A 21184-nucleotide genomic window follows, 5' to 3' on the forward strand; every position below is an offset into this window, starting at 1 on the left:
AGTGTGTGACTGGACAAGTTACAGGCTGTACTGTACTATACTGTCTAACCTGTTGCTGGTTGTATCCTGGTTGGTTATCACCAGTTTATAAGGTGCAGTTGTGCGCAGCCTCAGTAATTCGTCCTTCATGATGACGATGTCAGGGTGAGCAAGTTTCTGCATCAGCTTTCCCATGAAGGAACCAACTACAAACAGGACACAAATGTCTTCTGTTAAACATTTTGGTGCAATCTGCATCCACAAACCAAAGCTTAATACATTTATTAAAAAAAAAACCACAAGTCAACAAACCCTCCAGCTACACACAAGTCTTTTTAGCCTGTAGCCTCGTGATCACATGTCCCTCTTGGACACAATGAATGATACATGTCTGTACATATATGTAAAAAGGCTGTTTCCCAGGTGGAATAGAGGAGCTACAGTCAGTAAACCAGTTTTGAAATGCAGAAAGGTTAACATTGGTGTATTTGTATCTGTGCTTATCACATACAGATACTATGAAAATATAATGGATATGTATAGTTGTGTATTGCAGTACTGTTACTCTATGCAGCAATGGCTAGAAAGCTAATTTAATCATATTACAGCATTTCTGATCATTTCTGTGGAGAAATTAATGTGATACAATCCACACAGTAGTAAAGTGTCCCTATTTTCATTATAATGTTACTTTGGTTTATGCAAACTAAAACGAAATATCAGAGTCATAAAGTCACATGTTGTTAATATTTTTCAGTCGGTGACGTCTGAGTGACAGTTTTCTTGATGTTGTAATATGACGTTTTTTGATTACAGCATTTTGGATGTAAGGTTCATTGTGCTGAGCGACATGTTTGCAAAGACTCAGTGATGAGTTAACGGCCATAAAAGCTGCAATAAGCAGGTTGACTAAACACAGATCTGGTCACTGGACGTGACAATGTAGGAGTTAAAACCCGGTGAGCTGCACAACAGACGATCATGTTGTAAAAACCAGTAAAGTTGCCGGTCTGTGAGGATCCTCAGTCATCCAGGTCATGGTTATCCCTAAGTGCTGTTCAGTGGAACCTGGACTTCAGCTTGTAATTCTCCAAGACGTGTCCTCTGTCCTCTGAAAGTCTTGTTCAAGCACCAGTCCAGTTCCCACTGAACAGCACTTTTAGTGTAAAGTTAGCTCCCACTGTTTGTTAGCTGTTAGCTACACTAGCTGTAGCTGTTGACCTGCCTGCATCGACTAACGTTATCTGCTGTAGCTAACAGTACAGAAACACTAGAAACACTGTTTGGCTGAGCAGGACAAAGTCAAGAGCAAAACACTACGGCGACTCAAAGACAGGTAAAGGTGAGACTCACCTGAGGGACTGTGGAGGCGGCTCTGTGCTCCTCCGTTCAGCACTGGCTTTACTGACCGACCTCGGAGCTTCATGTGTTCTTCACTAAGCCTGAGCGCGGACTGTAACGCAAACTGTGAGCTGAACCGTACTCTGCCTGTAAGGCTGAGCCTGGGAGTCCGAGCTAAGGGCAAACTAAACCTTCCAAATCGGTTTATGCGCACACTCATCTTGCAGACGGAAGAACAGTAGATAAATTCCACCGATAAAATCACAATTGTGAGGCTTTCCAGCACTTTTACTTATAACCTAAGTGTTTTCTCAGATTATTAGACATTTACAGTTAGTTATTTGAGTGAATACATTTGCACATTATTTTACACACAAATATTACAGTTACAGATTTGTTATATATTTGTTATAAACCTGTTATATTTTTATTGCTTACTTCTACACTTGTTGCGCTTGCAATTTTTACATTTCCCATGAGTAAGAGGTCTAATTATGCGAGTCACAGAGTGCTATGACTCATCAGATGGCACTCATTGATATAACATCTGCAAAGTATTTTGTTTCTCTGTCCTTTAATCTCATTCCATGTTCAGTCACATAAATGTGGACACTAACACTCTACCTGTTCTTCTTTGCTGTTTATTATCACCAGATCTGCTCCTTTATTTTGGCAGTCGCTTCTTCCATTTGTCCAAGAGTCCGACCTACTCCAGAGAATATAGCAGGACCAGCGGAACTTTGTCCATCCTGCAGGACAAGTTTTCTCTGTAACATATAAGACAGAAGATAATAGAAGTCAGTCAAGACAAAGTGAAGACACCATGAGGTAAAACATGCAAATGTGGCACAGAGGTGATTTGTAGTGTCTGACTCCTGTTTAGAATTACATAACAATAACCTCAACATGTTAACATTAGTTTATTAACTTGCACTTAGAATCTGACCAATGCTTTCAAAGTCTTTGGGAAACATTATTTGTGCAAACATAAGTGTCTAAACTGTCTTATATGGACGATTGTACTGTGTACTATTGTGTACAGCTGTGTATAGTATTTTTTGGCATCAGTTAGGCTTCATGTGCCTTGTCCCTTACTGCCCATACTCACTGGACAAACTGTCAAGCCAGTCTCTGTCTTTAGTCATTTCACTGAGTTTGGCAGTCAGGGAAGACACTCTGGAATTCAGCTGGTCTTTCTCTTTAGTCAGGGAGGACACTCTGGAATTCAGCTGGTCTTTGTCTTTAGTCACGGAGGACACTCTGGCATTCAGTCTGTCTTTCTCTGCAGTCAGGGAAGACAGACTAGAATTCAGCCAGTTACTCTCTGCAGTCAGGAAATTAATTCTAGCAGTCAGTCGGCGTCTCTCTTCAGTCAGGGAAGACAGTTTAGCATTCAGCTGGTCTCTCTCTGCAGTCAGGGAAGACATATTGTTCCTGCTGTCCTGGAGACTCTTATTCATGTTGGCCTTCATAGCTTTCCCACTGTTTACTGTGTTATGGTCTAAAAGATAATAAAGCATGTGTGAATGACAAGCATCATATAATACAATTCACCTTATTTCCTATTTTTTTCCTCCATGGCTACAGTGAACTAATGCTCCATATGTTCCATAGATTATTTCTAGTAAAATCTTACACTTGTAAACATGTTCCTTAGTGTTTTATTAGTCTCATGAAACATCGCACAAATCAAATAGCTACATGCATTTAGCTTTGTCTGTTTCTTTTTATTTTATTTTACATTTAAAAAGGCAATTTGTAATGTATTATAAAAGTTTTAAAATATAAAAAAGAAAATTAATAAACAGGAATATTTGAATGTTTAGAACTAAATGTTAGAATTTAACTTGTGTGTATTTGTATTTTAGCTTTGTGCATTTTATTTAGTGTTGTTTTTACAATTGTTTCAAAACACATTTGTCCAGATTTAACACAAAAAACATATTAAGCTTGAACTTCATAGTCTTATATCATTCAGAGTAGCATAATGCTCCTTATAAGAACAAATTAAATGTTAATTTATGAAAACCAGACTCACAGTGGAGATTGAAGATGAAGAGTCCAGTCAACAGGAAAACACTCAGCAGCCCCAGACAGAAAACCACAGCTCTATAAATTCTCCTCTCTGAGCTCCAAAGATCTGAACAGAGAAAAGACCAGTGAATACAGTCAATAAGTTCATAGTAAGACCAGATAATATCAGATTTATTCCCAATCAGTCTGTAAGCATCTATGTCTGACTGAACATTCTTACCTGTCTGAGTTGTTTTCCTTCTTAAGAGAAAAGACTTGTCATTTTTAAAATTCATTTGTATTTCCTCCATTGATAAGGTGGTCAGCTCTTACTAGAAGCTCAGCTCTGCAGCACAGATTGCAGTAAAATGTAAATGAAGAAAGTTAGTTTCAGTTTTTGAGGAAGCTGAGCTTAAGAGGAAATGAATCATTTTGAGGGCCAAATGTTTACGGAGTAGCATTTTAAGACACATGTCCTTACAGCCACATAGGACTGAATCATAACAACAGAATAAAGTCAGGACTATAAAGATGTATAGAGGGAACCCAGCAAACCCCCCTTTAGCAAACACTAGGCAACAGTGGAGAGAAAAACTCCCTTTAACGTATGAAACCTCCAGCAGAACCAGGCTCAGGGTCAGTGGCCATCTGCCTTGACCGGTTGGGGTGAGTGGAAAGTGAAGAGAGAAAAGAAAAGAGCAACAACAAAACATCAGGCAGGTTGGTAGGACCAGTAGCTGCAAGCTGGAAGACACACAGCTTCAAAGCCGGGGACACCTGCAGAAAGGGACAGAGAGAGGGAGACAGAGAAGGACAAAGACAACTATGGGAGAAAACACACAATCCTTCTCAGTGGACATACATACTTGGTTAGAATAAAGAAGTGAAGAATGACGCTAGATTCAATAAGCAGTGTAACTCATGAGCACGTAGTTAAACAGTCGTGTGGGCTGTTAATCACATAAACTGTATGTTAACTCTGTGTGTTTTCTCCCGTAGTTGTCTTTATCCTTCTCTGTCCCCCTCTCTTTGTCCCTTTCTGCAGGTGTCCCCGGGCTTTGAAGCTGTGTGTCTTCCAGCGTGCAGCTACTGGTCCTACCAACCTCCCCGATGTTTTGTTGTTGCTTTTTGTTGCTCTTTTTCATTTCTCTCTTAACTTTACACTCCCCGGGGGGGCCGGGGGATTGCTCCAGGGGGAATTGTTGGGTTCTCTCTTTACATCTTTATAATCTTGAATTTATTCTGTAAAGTTATGACAAAGATGACTTTCTTGTGAATTGGCACTATATAAATAAAGTTGAATTGAATTAAAGGAGACATATATAAAGTAAAAAGTATTGGTCCTAACACAGAGCCTTGTGGAACTCCATAGCTAACCTTTGTGTGCATGGAGGATTCATTGTTAACATTAACAAATTGAAATCTATCAGATAGATAAGATTTAAACCAACCTAGTGCAGTTCCTTTAATCCCAATTTCATCTTCCAGTCTCTGTAATAAAATGTTGGGATCAATGGTATCAAATGAAGCACTAACAGAACAAGTACAGAGACTAGTCCATTATCTGAGGCCATGAGAAGATCGTTGGTGACTTTTACCAGTGCTGTTTCTGTACTATGATGAACTCTAAATCCTGACTGAAACTCTTCATACAAATTATTCCTATGAAGGTGATCACATAATTGTTTTGCAACTACTTTTTCAATTATTTTAGAAATAAAGGGGAGATTAGATATTGGTCTGTAATTGGCTAAAACACCTGGGTCAAGACAGGGTTTTTTAAGTAGTGGTTTAATTACAGCTACCTTATAGGCCTGTGGTACATAGCCTGCTTCTAAAGATAGATTGATGATATCTAATATGAACGTATCTATTAAGGGTAAAGCTTCCTTGAGCAGCTTAGTTGGAATAGGGTCTAGCAGACAGGTTGTTGGTTTAGATGAGGTAATAATTGAAGTTAGCTCAGAGAGATCTATGGGTAAAAAGCAGTCTAACAGGGATTGGGGCCTTATCGATGATTCTAGCACTGCTGTACATGAAGATCTATCTGTAATATTTGGGGGGAGGATCTGGTGACATGTTTCTCTAATAGCTACAATTTTATTCATAAAGAAAGTCATGAAGTCATTGCTGCTCAGAGTTAAGGGAAAACTAGGCTCAACAGAACTATGGCTCTTAGTCAGCCTGGCTACAGTGCTGAACAGAAACTGGGGGTTGTTCTTGTTTTCTTCTATTAATAATGAATAATATGCTGTTCTGGCATCACAGAGAGCTTTTTTGTACATTTTTAAACTATTTTTCCAGGCTAAATGAGATTCTTCTAAATTTCTGGAACGCCACTTCCTTTCCAACTTTCGTGTTGCTTGTTTTAAGTTGCGTGTTTGTGAACTATACCATGGAGATCACCTCTTCTGGTTTACTGCCTTCTTCTCCAGAGGGGCAACACTATCGAGTATTGTATGTAGTGGGAAACCTTTTAGGGAAAAACCCGGTTTGATTAGGAGAGATGGCCTCCATCCAAAACAGTAAAATGTGGATTATTAAATATCAGATCTCTCTTGTCTAAATCTGTGTTAGTAAATGGCCTGATTAATCAAGTCAGTAAGTTGATCAAATTGATAATTTTTTTCTAATTGAAACTTTTCTGCAGCAGGAAGAATATGTGAGTCTAAATAAGTCAACCTAAAAAGTTTACTGTATTGGATTTATGAATTACACCAGGATGCTTTGACCCCATTAATACTGACCTTCATGACCCTGTTAATACCTGCCTAAAAGCATCCTGGCAGACTAAGCACCTTTTTGCTGCCTCACACTGGTTAAGTTTGATCATTGCCTCATTAGTTGCTACTGTACTTGATTGGTTTAATTCAGCTTCACTCAAAAACAAAGAGTAAAGGTTTTTTTCACCCTGTAATTAACTCTAACTTGATGAAAACTACTAAAAGCTGCATATTGTTGATAACTGAGTAAAGCACCTAAAAATCTAAGTTAGGATTACAATTGGATTTTCAGTGTGTTTCTCAAAATGTACATGTACCCACTCATTGTTTTAGTCACACTCTAGACTTTGTCCTTACATAGGGCATTGAAATTGATAATTTAACAATATTTCCCCATAATTTTCTTTTATACAATAATGGACTATACAGCAGTTAGAAAAAAACCTCCATTACAGGACGCGTTTATCCGAAATGCTGTGAACAAATTTAATGAAAAGTTTCTTTTACCATTTACTTCTATGCTATTGTACAAGCGTGAAGTGGCTACTCACAAGTACATTGTCATTGATGGTTCTGCAGCCTCACTGTGACTATACTTGATACTGTTGCCCCTCTGAAAAAGAAGGCAGTAAATCAGAGGAGACAACCTCCATGGTACAATGGTAACATCCAGCTTAAAGCAGTTAGAGAGGAAGTGGAGTTCCACTCATTTAGAAGAAACGCACTTAGCCTGGTAACACAGTTATATATTGGTGCTATATAAATTGAGCTAATTGGAAAAATTTGAATTGAAAGTATAAATATAATAACACATTAAAAAAAGAAAGTAACACTGGTAAAACCTTCTTACTTGGCTCCACTTGAGTGGGAAAAGTTAAAATTAGAAGGTGGGAGGAGTTTGGGGGGTTTTGTGTCATATTTCTCCATGGAGGTCACTATTAACACAAACAAAAATACACACAGAATGATCGTAACCACAAAATTGAAAAAAAAAAAAGAAAAATACACACAAGATGTCACCAAGCTCCAGAAACATAACAAGACACAAGACAAGCGACAATATATATACAATATTTCAAAAAAAGAGACACGTGAGGGTTGGAAATAGACATATATTGAATGAAATTGATCAGAAACAGTTGAAATCAAAACACAAAAATGACTGAAATAATGTGACAGACACATTTGTGGTCACTTGTGTCAGTGGTGGGGCCTTTTACTTGTCTGTGTCCAGGGACCCATTCTCCCACCAATCCATCCATGACACTACTACTGCACCTGCAGTGTGAAAGTCAGAAGGTGGCGACAGATACTGTTGTATTACAGTCACTAAGTAAGTAACAGTAAGAGCAGCAGAATGTACTGCAATACTCTCAGTGCAGTAAATATGAGTTTAAGATGCTTCACAGGTGTCAGACTCAAATTAACCAATGGATGATAAAACAAAAACAGATACAAATATTAATTAAACATCAAAAATGTACGTAAGTCACAAAAAAGGATAAAAAGGCAAATTTTTTAACAAGCAAAAATAAAATGTGAAGGACACTAATAAAAGAAGACAATACTGATAAACTGTCCATTTACTGCTGAAGGGTGAATGCAACTTTAAATAGCTGTGTACTGAGCATAGATTTAAAAGACTATTAATGTGTAGAACAAGTGGATCCTCACACTGGTTTACACAGTTACACAGCACAGAAACTGGTGAGAAAGAGCCGTACGCTACATTTACTGTCTCAGACACAAGATACCAAAGACTTTTTGTGGAATAATATCTGACTTTCTAAAAGCACATGTTACTACTGCTGAAGCTTTTTCTCACAGATCCAGTGTTTAGAAGCATCACATGACTGATCGTTCCAATTATTTTCCAATTCCCTGCCACCTCGGATGTGTGCACAGTCTTCCTCTCCCCACTTTATGTCTCCACCACCGTTGTCAGGTTGATTTGGCTCCCACTGTCTAAACGACAAGAGAATCACAGTACTTATACACATGACTACTGCCTTAAAATGAAGCAAAAGTAGCTGTTTCTTATTTCTTTACATCTGTCTGACCAAAGGCACCTAATTAAAAACAGAAAACTTCTACTAAAGTGCAATTTAGATATATCTAGTATACTTCCATTCCCTTATGATAAATGTATTTCAAGTGTGCTACTGTTCATGTACTTAAAGTCTACTAATGATGTAGAATTAATACAAATAAAAATCTACTAAAATACACTTAAGTGGACTTAACTCTAAAGTCTATTTAAATACATTGTTTTATATTGTTTTGTATCTGTTTAAAATATTTGAAGTATATTTTACTGTATTTTGCTTTTAATATAACTTAATATGTAAAAATATAACCAAAACTTAATACAATAATACAAACAGTAATAATACATAAAACTGTATTACATACAGACAGAATAGATCTGAAGTATATTTAATATTATTGACACAAATAGTGCTGTGATGATTTTGTTTTGTATAATCTCTGCATGTCCACAGTTTAATTATCATTCACATAAGGTCCAACATGAACATTGTGCAGAGACAGAGACAACTTGAAGCCATTCAGACCCAACAGAAGATGCTTGTTTATCATTTTATCATCACAGTAAATTTCTAAGGTGCAGTTACTAGCTGACAATAAACAGGACATGAAAATCCACTTAAATTAAACTTGAACGTAAAGCATTTAAAGCAGCTCAATACGTGAACTAATCAGGGGTTAAACTGGGCAGGAGCTTCGTCCTCTTCATCACATTGTTGGCATTTTTGTTTTCAAGTCACCAAACAAATGTGAACTCCAGCTCAAGTTTTGAATTTAATTACATCCCTGTGGGTCTTAAACTGTAGCAGAAACTGCAGAAAGGGTCAGTAACCATGTGAATCTCCAGCTGGGACATTATTGTCTTCTTACTTTAGTCTTGAAGCTTTTTGTGCAACACCCTGATGGACAGATTCACTCTGTGAAACCAGCGATTTCAGCAGTTTCAAACATTGTTTCCTCTGCGTGTTTTAAGCAGTGAAGGTTTTTTTGATTTGCTTCTTAAATAAACATGAACATAAAAAACAAATATGAAAATTATCTAATTACTTACACAAATAAAATATAAAGCCAGAAGTCTAAAAAGTAATAACAATTTTTGTACTCAAACAGTCAAACTGAAGAGGTTAAATTACTGGGGCTCATTAATCTCGTAAACCAAGATTTTGTTCTTGAAATGTCTCACACTGCTGTAGTGATACGTTACTATAGTGATATGTTATCAGAGCAGATTTTGGATTCAGAAACCACTGGATAAATATGATCATAAACAGCTTCACCAATTATTTGTTGGGTAATATGCAAATATTCTTTCTCTAAACTTGGAGGAAAAAAGTGATGGAGTCTCATCCCGTTGTCTCTGGTATTTACTCAAATACAGCCAAGAAGTTTGATGGACTTTACTTGTGTATTTAGTCTTATTTTAACTTGGCTAAAATTCAGAAAGCAATGCTGCACATTTTCTTATAGTTACATCACAGATACAAATTGTTAAAACAAAATCTATTAAACTTTTAAATGCTGATGTGTTTTTGTGGATGAAGCTTTTTTCAGCACATAAAGTTGTTAAAATGATCTTTACTCGCTGCAACATTAGTGATGTTCACTGTTAATGCAGGAATAATATCATTTATTAATATCGTTCTACATGAGTTATTTTACTTTAAGTATATTTTTTCAGCACTTTTATTGAAATGTTTAAAATCCAAACAGATTTTTTTCTGTCTGATGTCCACAAAAATGTATTTCTTAATGAAATTTCTACTTTTAAACAAGTGCATCTTCAGGCTACTTAAAAATATTCTTTCAGTAAGGTGCTGGTTCAAAAGGATGCTCCTGTTACAGGCTACAGTTTGTGCTGCTGAAACTAATTAGGTCCAACCTCAGAGTCAGTGAAGATCCATCAACCCATTTCCAGGTGCCTTCTTTTTCACTGTCAGTCAAACCAATCCAGGCTCCTACTGTGACGAAGTCTGAGATGAATTTCTGTATGAAAGCAAAAACTAATTATTAAAAAGTTAGTGTTCACATTTACCTTTGTCATTGACCTCAGTGTCCTAAAACATCCACACTGTACCTGTTCTTCAGCACTGTCTATAACAACTAGATCTGCTTCTCTGTCTTTGCAGTCCTGTCTGCCTCTTTTCCAAGAACCAGAGTCATGGGAGATGAAGTAACAGGAAAATTTGAACATGTGCCATCCAGCAGGACACGTTTTCTCTGGAACATATATTAAAAATGTAAAACATACTTAATCAGAATTGGTTTACAAATATTGTCAGTGTGTGTGAATAAGAAATTAGACTTAAACTTTCTTTTGATCGCAACAGGCAACAACCAGCTAAGAGCGGCCGCTTCCACATTGAAGCCTGTAAATGCTGTCCACTCGGATTCCATGTCCCCAGCCCCCCCCGGAATGCAGGAGAAATTACTCTAAGGTGGGAGGTAATGATCTGATACACAGGGGCCTCAACCAGGTGTTCCCAGCACTCCCTAAATACACGTTTGCGTTTACCAGGTCAGTCCATTAGCCTCCCCCGCCCCCTGATCCAACTCACCACCAGGTATTAATGGTTAACAGCTCTGCAATACTCTTCATCCAAGTGTCTAATACAAACAGCCTGAAATCTAATGATACGACCACAGAGTCAATCATTGACCTGAGGCCTAAGGTGTTCTGGTACCAGGTACACTTGTGACCAACCCTATGCTCAAACAGGGTGTTTGTTATGCCCAACCCATGACTAGTCCAGAAGTTCAATAACAAAGCACCTCTCAGGTTCAGATCATGGAGGCCATTCCTACAATCACTTTCCTCAAGGTTTCTCCATCATTGCCCACCTGGGCGTTGAAGTCCCCCAGCAGAACTATGAACTCCAAAGGTGGTAACTTCAAGGACCCGACCCAAAGTCTCCAAGAAGGCTGGATACTCTGTAGTGCTTTTTGGTGTGTAAGCACAAACAACAGCCAGAGCCTCCCCCTCACATATAGGTGACCCTCTCATTCACCAGGGAGTATTCCAACACAGCAGCACTCAGCCGGGGACTTGTGAGTATCCCCACATTTGCCTCACGCCTCTCACTCTGGGCAACTCCAAAAAAAGAAATGAGTCCAACTACTCTCTAGAAGTTTGGTTCCAGAGACAGTGCTATGTGTAGAGTTAAGCCCCACTATATCTAGTTGGTATCACTCATCCTCTCACAGCAACTCCAGTTCACTTCCCTGACAGAAAGGTGAAATTCCATGTTCCTAGATATACTGTAGCTTCCAAAGCACTGAATCAGCATGTCTAGACTCCCAACATTGCCTGCTGCCCAGCTTGCATTGTACCCAACCCTGACTTCTGTTCCTGCATATAGTGGGCCTACAGGATGGTGGCTCCCTTCCCAGGTCTGACTACAAAAGGGTGCGCCGGTCTCCCTATTTTAGGCAAGTTACCAAGTTACTGAACTGCCATATCCTCAGGATGTCTGTGAATTGCATTTAGTCTGGAAACACCTCTGGGACCACTTCGCCTTCTGAGACCCTACCAGGGCCTGTTGCCCCCAACAACAAAGCACCAAGGAACATAGGGAACCACAAGCCCCTACACAATCAGAAAACTGTTTATTGCTAGACACAGTTAAGAAAACTTAAGGTTACTAGGTGCAAACAAATAATCTAAAATAAGAAAGTGCAAAGGTGTGTTACACAACAAATATGACGTATGTACACAAAATGAAATAAAATAAAAATTAAATAAACTATGTACAGAAAAAGTGAGATTAGGGGAGTCCACCACATTAAGGGGGCGATTCTCAGAGGGGAAGCATTTCTCAATCCTTGAAAACATTAAAGGCCTTATCCCATACTGCCTACACCTACTCACTCTGAAGCCTGTTCAGTTCCTCTGCTGTTTTATTGAGTCTGGCATTCAGCTGGTCTCTCTCTTCCGTCAGTGAAGACACTTTGTTCTTACTGTCCTGAAGAAGCTCAGTCAGGTTGGCTTTGATGGTGGAGAGTTCTGCAGCTGCACCATGTGCTGAGTTATAATCTGAAACCACATGAATTCATATAATGTAATACTACTTCCTATTTAGCCAGGTCAGATGTTTCCCCCCAAACTTTACAACGTGCCCATGATTTAAGTTCCATATGCTAAAAATCTCCACAACAATCCTACACTTTTATTCCTACAGTACATTAAGTGGCTTTTTTAAAAAAGCATTAAAAACAGTGGTTAACCAGGGGGTCCTAGGCAAAGAAGTGTAATGAGGCTCCTCAGTAGCAGTGGAGCACGGTATAGAGCCTTTACAGGCTCAGGTTTACAACTCTGTAAACATAGCAATATATTTATCAGCTATTCTGCTGTAGAACTGTTATAATGGCTTTTGATGTAATAATGCATGTTTGCATACAGGCATAATGTGCATACTACAATGGACAAATGAAGAAAATACCAGCTGCTGCAGCTGCTTGCAGCCTTCGCCGCCACCAGATTGGAGGCCCTGAACATTTTAAAAGTGAAAGCACTTGAAAAAATAATTTAACAAAATGCAGTTCCATGGTCACAGGGTGGCATGCGTAGCAGGTTTAAAGGCATTGAACACTATAGAAGTGAAAACAGACGCTACAAAATCTTGTTTACAATTGCGGCATCAAAACTCTTCAGCAGGTGCAGCCATTGCAGCCATTTCTGCTGACTAACTGAAGCACTGAATAATGTAGAAATGAAACTAAACTAACTTAACGACACTAAAAAATCATTTCAAAACATTTATTGCAGTTCCACGAATGGAACAGCACAGGCAGATAAAAAGCACTAAACAACTTTCTTTAATGGTAAAGGATTTATTCCACAATATTTTAAAATAAACCTTTTTCAGGTTTCTGAGTATTCGTAACAGGGTTGCACCAAGGAGAGTGTACAACAAATAAAACACCTCACCAAAATTGTAAAAGTATTGTCTGAGCTGGACAAATCAAATTGTTTAATGGTTAAATACCTATTTATTCTTATTCACAACAGAAAGCTAAAAAATAAAAAGTCAGTTTTTCAAAAGTGTTAATGCTTAAATTTTCCTCCAATTCTGGAACGACCCAAAACATATTCATAATAATTATTGGACGTTAGCTATCAGCACAGAAAGTAAACGCACCCCTCTCCTGACCAGGCTTAACATGTTAGACTTGGAACCATGTTTGTAGCGGTTAGCGTTTAGGACAAGTAGCAGGCCAAATAAAGTATGTACAACAAGAGTGAAATGGAAACAACAAGAGTGTGATTCACACTAATAATGTCAGAGTGGAGGTGAAGTTCCTGTTTGTCTGGTGCTGAACAGCTGAAAGCACTTTTCCTGCTGAACTTTGTCACTTTAGTCAAAACAACGTGCTAAAAACATTTAATTTTTACATTTCAAAATTCAAATGCATAAATAGGAAACTTGAAAAATAAAATTTGTACATTTAAATAACAATACTTCTTAAACTCATAAAGTGTCTCTGATATGAACTTATGTAACATGGACTCACAGTGGACACCGAGGACGATGAGTCCAGCCAACAGGAAAACACTCAGCAGCCCCAGACAGAGAACAACAGCTCCATGACATCTGCTGTCTGAGCTCCTGGGACCTGAACAGAAAAAGACCAGTAAACACAGTCTTAGATCAGAAATAACATATGATTAAAACAGATTTAATCTCTACTCAGCAACTAATTAAACATTCTTACCTGTCTGATTTGTTGAAGGACTTGAGTGAACAGATTTGTCATATTCCACATTGATATATATTTCCTCCATTGATCACAGGTTTGTTAACTGCCTCAGAGCTCTGGTCAGCTTTGCAGCACAGTACATGTAAATGATAAAGACACTTTGGTTTCAGATACTAAGAACCCTGGGCTTTAGAGGAAGTGATGGGCCTTGTGGTTTTGATAGTGGGCAATTCTCATAAGGAGACACAGCAAACTACACTAATAGAAGATTGAAGCACTTAGTTCAGTTTCTTCACAATTCTGACATTTGCTGTACTAAACTGACACCAGTCACATTTATTCTACTTCACCTGAAGCAGCAACAAGACACTTTGTGGCTTTGTATTTATTTTTAGAGCCGTCCAGATTTTCTAGAGGGTCTCCAGTGAACACACATATTCTCTGAAACTTAAATGCAAAATTAGCAGTAAGTCTCTCTGTGCTAAATTAAAACCCCAATATAATTAGCGCAGAATTACAAGAAATTATGTTTCCATTTTCCATCTTTTGACTAAACGATAAATTGTTCAGCTGATGTAGGTCATTCACACAATCTTACATTTTAAACAAAATTTGCATGTCAATGCCAGTTTTAGTACATAGTTGCTCTTCCCAACAAATATGCTGATCTAGATGATTTGTAAAATATAGATTAGCTCATCATTTTAGCATAGTGATGTTACTGCACACATTAAGATCATCATGGCTGCATTTTACCATAGAGATCTGACAGTGTGAGCAGTAACCACAGAGCTGAGTGACTGTGGTCAAACTCTGAAACCTGTTCAGCTGCTCAGTCATTTCAGTGATGCTGCCATGCAACTGCTTTCTCTCTTCAGACACATAGAAAAGCTTGTTGTTGTTCAGTAATGCAGACTATTTTTTAGACTATTGTGCATATTTTTTGGAGCAGGTGTTTCAGGAAAGTTTTTTAATGGTGCTGGTTATTATGAAATGTGACTAGTTTAAATATCATCTACAGAACATTTATTTCAGAGTTTGGCAACAACGTTTTTTATACTGATGACTAAACTTTGTCACCAACCTAAAAGATGATGTATTTGAAGAAAACAAAAGAAAATCTCATCATGGTGATAATCTGAGACGGTGGACTGAAGGTGGTGAAAGCTGGTGGTGGTACAAACAGATGATGAGGGCAGAATAAAATAGTAACTAATGAAGTTGGGGTGAACACACCTGAGTGTAGAGGACAAGTAGGGACGTGACAACAAGCCTTCACACAGTTTCATTCACATTAAACATAGTTTGACATTCTCCTTAAAATGGTTTGTGGCATCATTATAAAAGACTTTTCTTCTGACACACAAGTCAGAATCCACATGGTAACAAGAGGTCCCTGTTACACACAAACAGTTTTTAGACATTTGAACAAACACTGCTGTTGTTTCATTTACAAGATAAAAGACATGTAATAAAGACGTGAGAACACAAAATTAGACAGTTAATTATGGTGTTTATTGGTGACCCAATGTTTGGTAGACTATCAGAAAGTTTAGAAAAATTGCTGTACAAAAGGCCGAGTTCCAAAAACATAGTTTATGTCTTGCTTCCAATGCTGCATCATTTCTTTAGCATGACATCACAAAAAGTGCTTTCGGCTTGTCCCTTCAGGGGCTGACACAGTGAAAGGTGTTCTGCACGTTTTTACGCCGGATGGTCTTCCTGCTGCAACCCTCCCATTTTATCAGGGCTTAGCCCTTGATGCCTGGATTCAAACCCGCGGCCTTCTGCATCCCAACCCAATGCTCTACCACAGAACCACCAGGGCTCCACTAAAGTAAAAGTGCAAGAATTGGCCTAGAAAGTCTGCACAAGTACCACAGCAAATGTTTTACTCAAGTACTAAGCAGAAAATTTATATTTTACTCAAAGTACAAACACATGTCAATGTTAAGTATGTCAATACCTGACGGTGGTCTCGGAACTTGTGTAACCATGTCTACAACTGACTAGAATGAACTGGACACTTTGTGTTGACAGTACAAACATACCATTACTGTGTGTATATACTGCCATTAAGAAACAAGGCCAGAAAGCATGAACTTTATCCACATATATTATTCAACAGTGATATGAGGTTATAGTGACACAATGAAAAAGAATAAACAAGAAGAAGTCATATTTCATTATTTTAAATGATTTATTCTTATTTGTTGCATTATTATTCATTACATTGCTGGTTTTCTTAGAATTTTCACAAGACAACTTTAATGCATTATGTCACTGATAAAAATAGGTTGACAAACAGATAAACATCACCAGCCATCAGCCAGTCTGTGCACTGTTCACTTAACCAACCAAGATGTGGACTCACCTGGCACAAGGCTACAGAGAAATCTAGAATGAAGCCTTGTTCCCTGCAAATCAAACATGCAGAAATGGAGCCTGCTCTCTGATTAGTCCATGGTGTTTGTATATATGTCAAGGACCTATTGCTAGCAGTTTGTTCAACACAGAAAATGTTTGTATGTAAATGAAATATAAATGACAGAGGTGGTGGACAGAGACAGGACATATTCATGTCTTATATAAAATATTTCCATATGTATGATGTCAAAACATTTAGCAATATTGCATTTTTTTCTCACATTCTGTCATGATGTGACTCTCACATTCACTTTTTGCCCTGGACTTTCATTTCGTTCCCCTTCTACGTCTTGTCTCATCTGGATTATCCGTGCAATGTCCAGTCATCTGTTTACCTGTCTCAGGGTTTGTGGACTTCTATCCTGTATCTTGGTCTGAGGTTTGGTTAGATTTTCATTCGATGCCTTAGTAGTTTTTTTCTGTGCTTATTTTCAGTTTATGGTAAGTCCTTGTTTTCTCGTTCATGTTCGTCTGGTTAATAATTTCACATTGATGTTTAGGTTCGGTTCCCTTATTGAATTTGGTTCCTTAGTTTCTTTAGCCCTGGTTAATGTTTATGTCCTATCTTTCCCGTCTTAATATTAAGGTTCACGTTCATTAGTTTCACTGTTCCTAGTTATGGTTATCTTCTGGTTCTAGCATCAACAACCCAGTTTTCAGTTTTAGACTAACCTGTTTGATCCATGTTTACTTTTCATTTTGATTCTTCAGTTTGTCTGCTCAATCCTTGATTAGTCCCTTAATGTACCTATGTGAGTGCCTATGTCCGAGTTAATTTCTTGTCTCTAGTATTATTGTGGCCTTCAGAAACGGTGCCAGTTTAGTCCTCGTTGTAGGAGTGAAATTATGTTAGTAGTTTTTCTTGTCTTTTATTAAAAATTCTAAAGAGAATTTATTTTCTTACGAAATCCCGTCTCGCTTTGTTGCACTTGGGTCGACCCTGAAGGCCGACCCTGACAGATCCATTGCAGAGTTACTTAGTACAGGTCATTCCACCTATAACCTTTCCGAAAGGACAAAAAAAAAAATCTTTAGGTTTTACTAGAAGTTTGTTTCAATCCTCGAGGAAACTGAGCTTTAGAGGAAGTGAGAAGTTGCGATGGTGAGCAATCTTCTACAAGCAACATTATTTGAAGAGCCACCACAGCTATAAAGAAGTGAAACATGAGAACATGTTGTTACTGTTTATCTGTCTTTAATGAAGACAGTTATTCATAAATTATTCAGATTATTCACTAGGAAGACAAATGAAGAACAAAGTAAAATTCATTCTGCCACCACTGATGCACCGTTAGGAGGATTTGGAGAAAGAGTCATAACTAACGTGGCCACAAAATGTCACTGTTAGATTCAAGCAAACACACAATTTGAACAAACACTCACTGTTGTTTAAAATTTATGATAACAGATGAACAAAAATCTTTTGTCATCTTTTGTTTGAGTTATCTGTAGATTCTTTGAGATTTGGAACTTTTAGCAATTTACATTTTAAAATAAATGTATTTCTGTATTTTTAGGATTATTGTAACATTTGAATGCTGCTTTTAAACACATTGCAACTCTGCAATTCTCATCTAAAATGGGCTCTAATGTGAGTGAGACATAGAAATAGCACTTTAATGCTGCCCAGTGTCAGAAAGCTTGGTCTCAGTCACATGTCCTCCAACAGCATAATGACCCACACAGCTCAAAACACCCAAGAATGGCTAAGAACAAACACTGGACTATTCTGAAGTGGCCTTTGATGAGCCCTGATCTAAATCATATTCAAGAAAGAACTGAAACATGCAGTGTGGAGAAGGCTCCCTTCAAACCTGAGACCGCTGGAGCAGTTTGCTCACGAGGAGTGGGCCAAAATACCTGTCGACAGGTGCAGAAGTCACAGAAATCACTTTGTTGCAGTAAATTCAAAAGTAATGTCTGACAAGCTTATTTTAAGTACCAGTGAATTCAGTGACCATAGTGGTTTTTCTTTCTTTAACAAACGGTACCAAGAATGTTTTCCACGTGTGTATGATGGCTAAACAATAGTTATGCTATTTTTCACATATCCATGGCAGCGAGGCTTCACAGGGCAGGTCATTCCACACTCCTTTCTGAGCTCGGATTTGTACACAGTCCTCATTGCCAAAAATACCACCATTGTTGGGCTCCTGCTGCTCCCAGTACCTAACAGAACAAGCACACAAACATCATGATGTGGTAAATATGTGACATCAACAGTTTCTCTGCGGCACCTGATGATCTCCAGGTTGATGACTGGAGTATCAAGTGTTGTCAGCAGACACTCTAGCAGCTCCACAAGTTTCTGCTCCAAGTGATGCTCTAAGCAACATGCCAATTTTGACAGTGGTTCAGTTTTTATTCTCTGTCGTGTATATGTATATTTTTTTCTCCTTCCATTGCTGTTTGAGGTTTGGTGCACATTAGATGATTATTAAATCCTGGCTGGCTTTTAAAATGTGGGAGATCCCAGATATGAAGACAGATTTACAGAATGTTAATCTCAAGAATGCAGCATCAACTAACATGTCAGCTCGTGCTGTTTTGCTCTCAGAATGAAGAAAGAGCATGAGAGGAAAATATTGGGCTGTAAACAAAGTGAAGCACTTACTTCAAAGTCAGTGGAGATCCATCCATCCATTTCCAGGTGCCCTCTTTGTCTGTGTCACTCAAACCAATCCATGCATCACTCTGAGCCAGTTCAGAGAGGAAAGTCTGTTCAGTACAAGAAAACCAGAGTTTACATTTCAGTTTTAAGCATCTTATACCTACTTGTTACACAGTCAACAGTTTGAAAATTAAAAAAACCAAATAAATAATTGACAAATTCATATCTACAATAACCACACGATCAACTGGAAAAATGATTTGACATCTTCATCAGTGTCTTGGGAAAAGTCCAAGCTCACAAAGAAATGAGCTACAGCAGCTTCACAGCACGTAGCATTTCAACATCACACAGACCAGAAACAGACATTTATCCACGACTTCTCTGTAGGTGAACATTCCTTTATTTCCTCAGTCCTCACTCTTTGTTCTGTCACACAAACATGGACACACAAACACACTGCACCTGTTCTTCAGCGCTGTCTACGACCACCAGATCTGCTCTTTTACTGCGGGAGTCCTCTCTGCCTTTTGTCCAGGAACCATGCTCAGTGGAAAGGAGATAAAAAGAGAAGCTAAATATTGTCCATCCAGCACAAGTTTTCTCTGTAACATAAAACAGAAGACATAAGGAATCAAAAAAGACACAACTCCACCTCCTGCAGATGTGACACAGAGATGTTTTAGGTGCATGACTAGTGGAATTGAAATGAAAAAATGTCTCCAAAGCAGCCGTCTTTGGGAATCTCTAGGTGTGCAAACACATACATGCTCAAATTGACCATCTTAAATGGATAATTGTGTTTGAAGCTTTCCCCTCCCCATCAATGACGTATCTTTTCCATTTAGCCTTTAGCCCACACTTACTTTGTCGGGACAAACTCTGAAGCCTGTTCAGTTCTTCAGTTGTTTTAATGAGGCTGATGTTCAGCAGGTCTCTCTCCTCAGTCAGAGAAGACACTTTGTTCTTACAGTCTTGCAGAAGCTCAGTCAGGTTTGCTTTGATGGTGGAGAGTTCTTCAGCTGCACCATGTGCTGCTTTATGGTCTAAAATTATAAAGAGACATGTCTGTGAAACATAAAATACCACATGAATTCATGTACTGTGATGTAACAGATTAGTATGAATAGTCTAATTGTTTCCTATTTTTTGACTATGGTCAGTTTATTGGAACTGACCATGAACTGACCAAGTTGTAGGCGTTAAATATCTTTACTACACGTACATTGATTGTATATCCACACAAATATAGTGACTTTATGTGATATTGCGCATTTACAGGATTGTTTAAATATGATTTCAGAATCAGTGTTGGAAAAATTATTTTGTTTGGTACTGAATAGCTGCATGTATTTGTTTTGTCCTTTTAGTGGAAAAATCTTTTACAGTATAAAAATCAAATTGAAATCAATTATTAAATCCAGTTTTTAAAAATGACTCATGGAAAAGGTAAAAAAATGTTTTAACTAAATGTAACAGTTCCTGTTTGATTGGTACTGACAAGCTGCAATTTTAGCTTTTGCAAAAAATCAGTAAAGTGTAATCGGTGTTTTGGGTTTACAACAGAACAAATTCAAATGTAAAATTACACAATATTTAAAAAAAAACAAAAAACTTTAATTTATTGAGAAAGCCTCTAAAAATCAAAAGATTGGCTCTGACATTAACTCAAAAACTCACATTGGACACTGAGGCTGATGATTCCAACTAACAGGAAAACACTCAGCAGCCCCAGACAGAGAACAGCAGCTCCATGACATCTCTTCTCCGATCTCTAGACAAAGACCAGTGAATAAAATCCATTCTAGAACATTTACTGCAAAGCAGATATAATATGCACTTAGAATAGAATAATACTTTATTGATCCTTTACAGGAAAGAGCCTCTGACAACTTCAGTTTACAGAAGTGCAACTTAAAACAGGAAGTTTCTCACTGTCCAAATTTTGCTACAAATGAAACTTAACATTGTTTTTGTCTTTGTTTTTTGACAACCACAAAGAATAAATGTGCCATATCTGCAGTGAACTGTTGATCAAAGTACAGAAGACTGAGCTTTGTTTATATATAGATTATAATACTTTGATTAGACTCAACTCATCTGAGCTTTGTTTGGACAAACCCTGAACACTGTCCAGTCATAAGTGTGGATTCAGCAGGTCTTTATGATGCATCAGAAAAAACAAAAATGTTTATACTGTCGTACAATCACATGTCAATGCCAACAACTGCTGCAGGTTTTTTAGAGTTTTATATATAGTTTAAACTAAAAAAATGAAGCCTAAACAAAGGTGTTTAACACCATTCAATGAGGGATAATAAAACGTTGATTGAATGGTAACTTATGAAAA

The 21184-nt window shown here is 37.8% G+C and overlaps 2 protein-coding genes and 1 long non-coding RNA gene across 3 annotated transcripts; all 3 read right to left on the reverse strand.

Moving 5' to 3' along the window:
- Nucleotides 1-1740: 1740 nt before the first annotated feature.
- On the reverse strand, nucleotides 1741-3772 carry LOC137132660 (CD209 antigen-like). Its single transcript, XM_067515474.1, has 4 exons — nucleotides 3575-3772; nucleotides 3359-3460; nucleotides 2429-2821; nucleotides 1741-2087 (listed from the first exon to the last, which is right to left on the reverse strand). Exons 1-4 carry the CDS (start codon nucleotides 3642-3644, stop codon nucleotides 1933-1935), a joined length of 720 nt encoding a protein of 239 aa, XP_067371575.1. The 5' UTR covers nucleotides 3645-3772; the 3' UTR covers nucleotides 1741-1932.
- A 2831-nt stretch (nucleotides 3773-6603) lies between these two features.
- Nucleotides 6604-13881, reverse strand: LOC137133450 (CD209 antigen-like protein C). The gene is made up of 6 exons (XM_067517111.1): nucleotides 13812-13881; nucleotides 13611-13712; nucleotides 11968-12132; nucleotides 10177-10319; nucleotides 9982-10085; nucleotides 6604-8021 (listed from the first exon to the last, which is right to left on the reverse strand). The coding sequence occupies exons 1-6, from the start codon at nucleotides 13879-13881 to the stop codon at nucleotides 7859-7861; spliced, it is 747 nt and encodes a 248-aa protein (XP_067373212.1). The 3' UTR covers nucleotides 6604-7858.
- A 2131-nt stretch (nucleotides 13882-16012) lies between these two features.
- On the reverse strand, nucleotides 16013-20700 carry LOC137133611 (uncharacterized). The gene is made up of 5 exons (XR_010915264.1): nucleotides 20515-20700; nucleotides 19701-19880; nucleotides 19300-19439; nucleotides 18838-18941; nucleotides 16013-18392 (listed from the first exon to the last, which is right to left on the reverse strand). It is a non-coding gene; the product is annotated as an uncharacterized lncRNA (long non-coding RNA).
- Nucleotides 20701-21184: the final 484 nt, after the last annotated feature.

This window comes from Channa argus, chromosome 9 (assembly GCF_033026475.1).
Source record: "Channa argus isolate prfri chromosome 9, Channa argus male v1.0, whole genome shotgun sequence".
Lineage (NCBI taxonomy): Eukaryota > Metazoa > Chordata > Actinopteri > Anabantiformes > Channidae > Channa > Channa argus.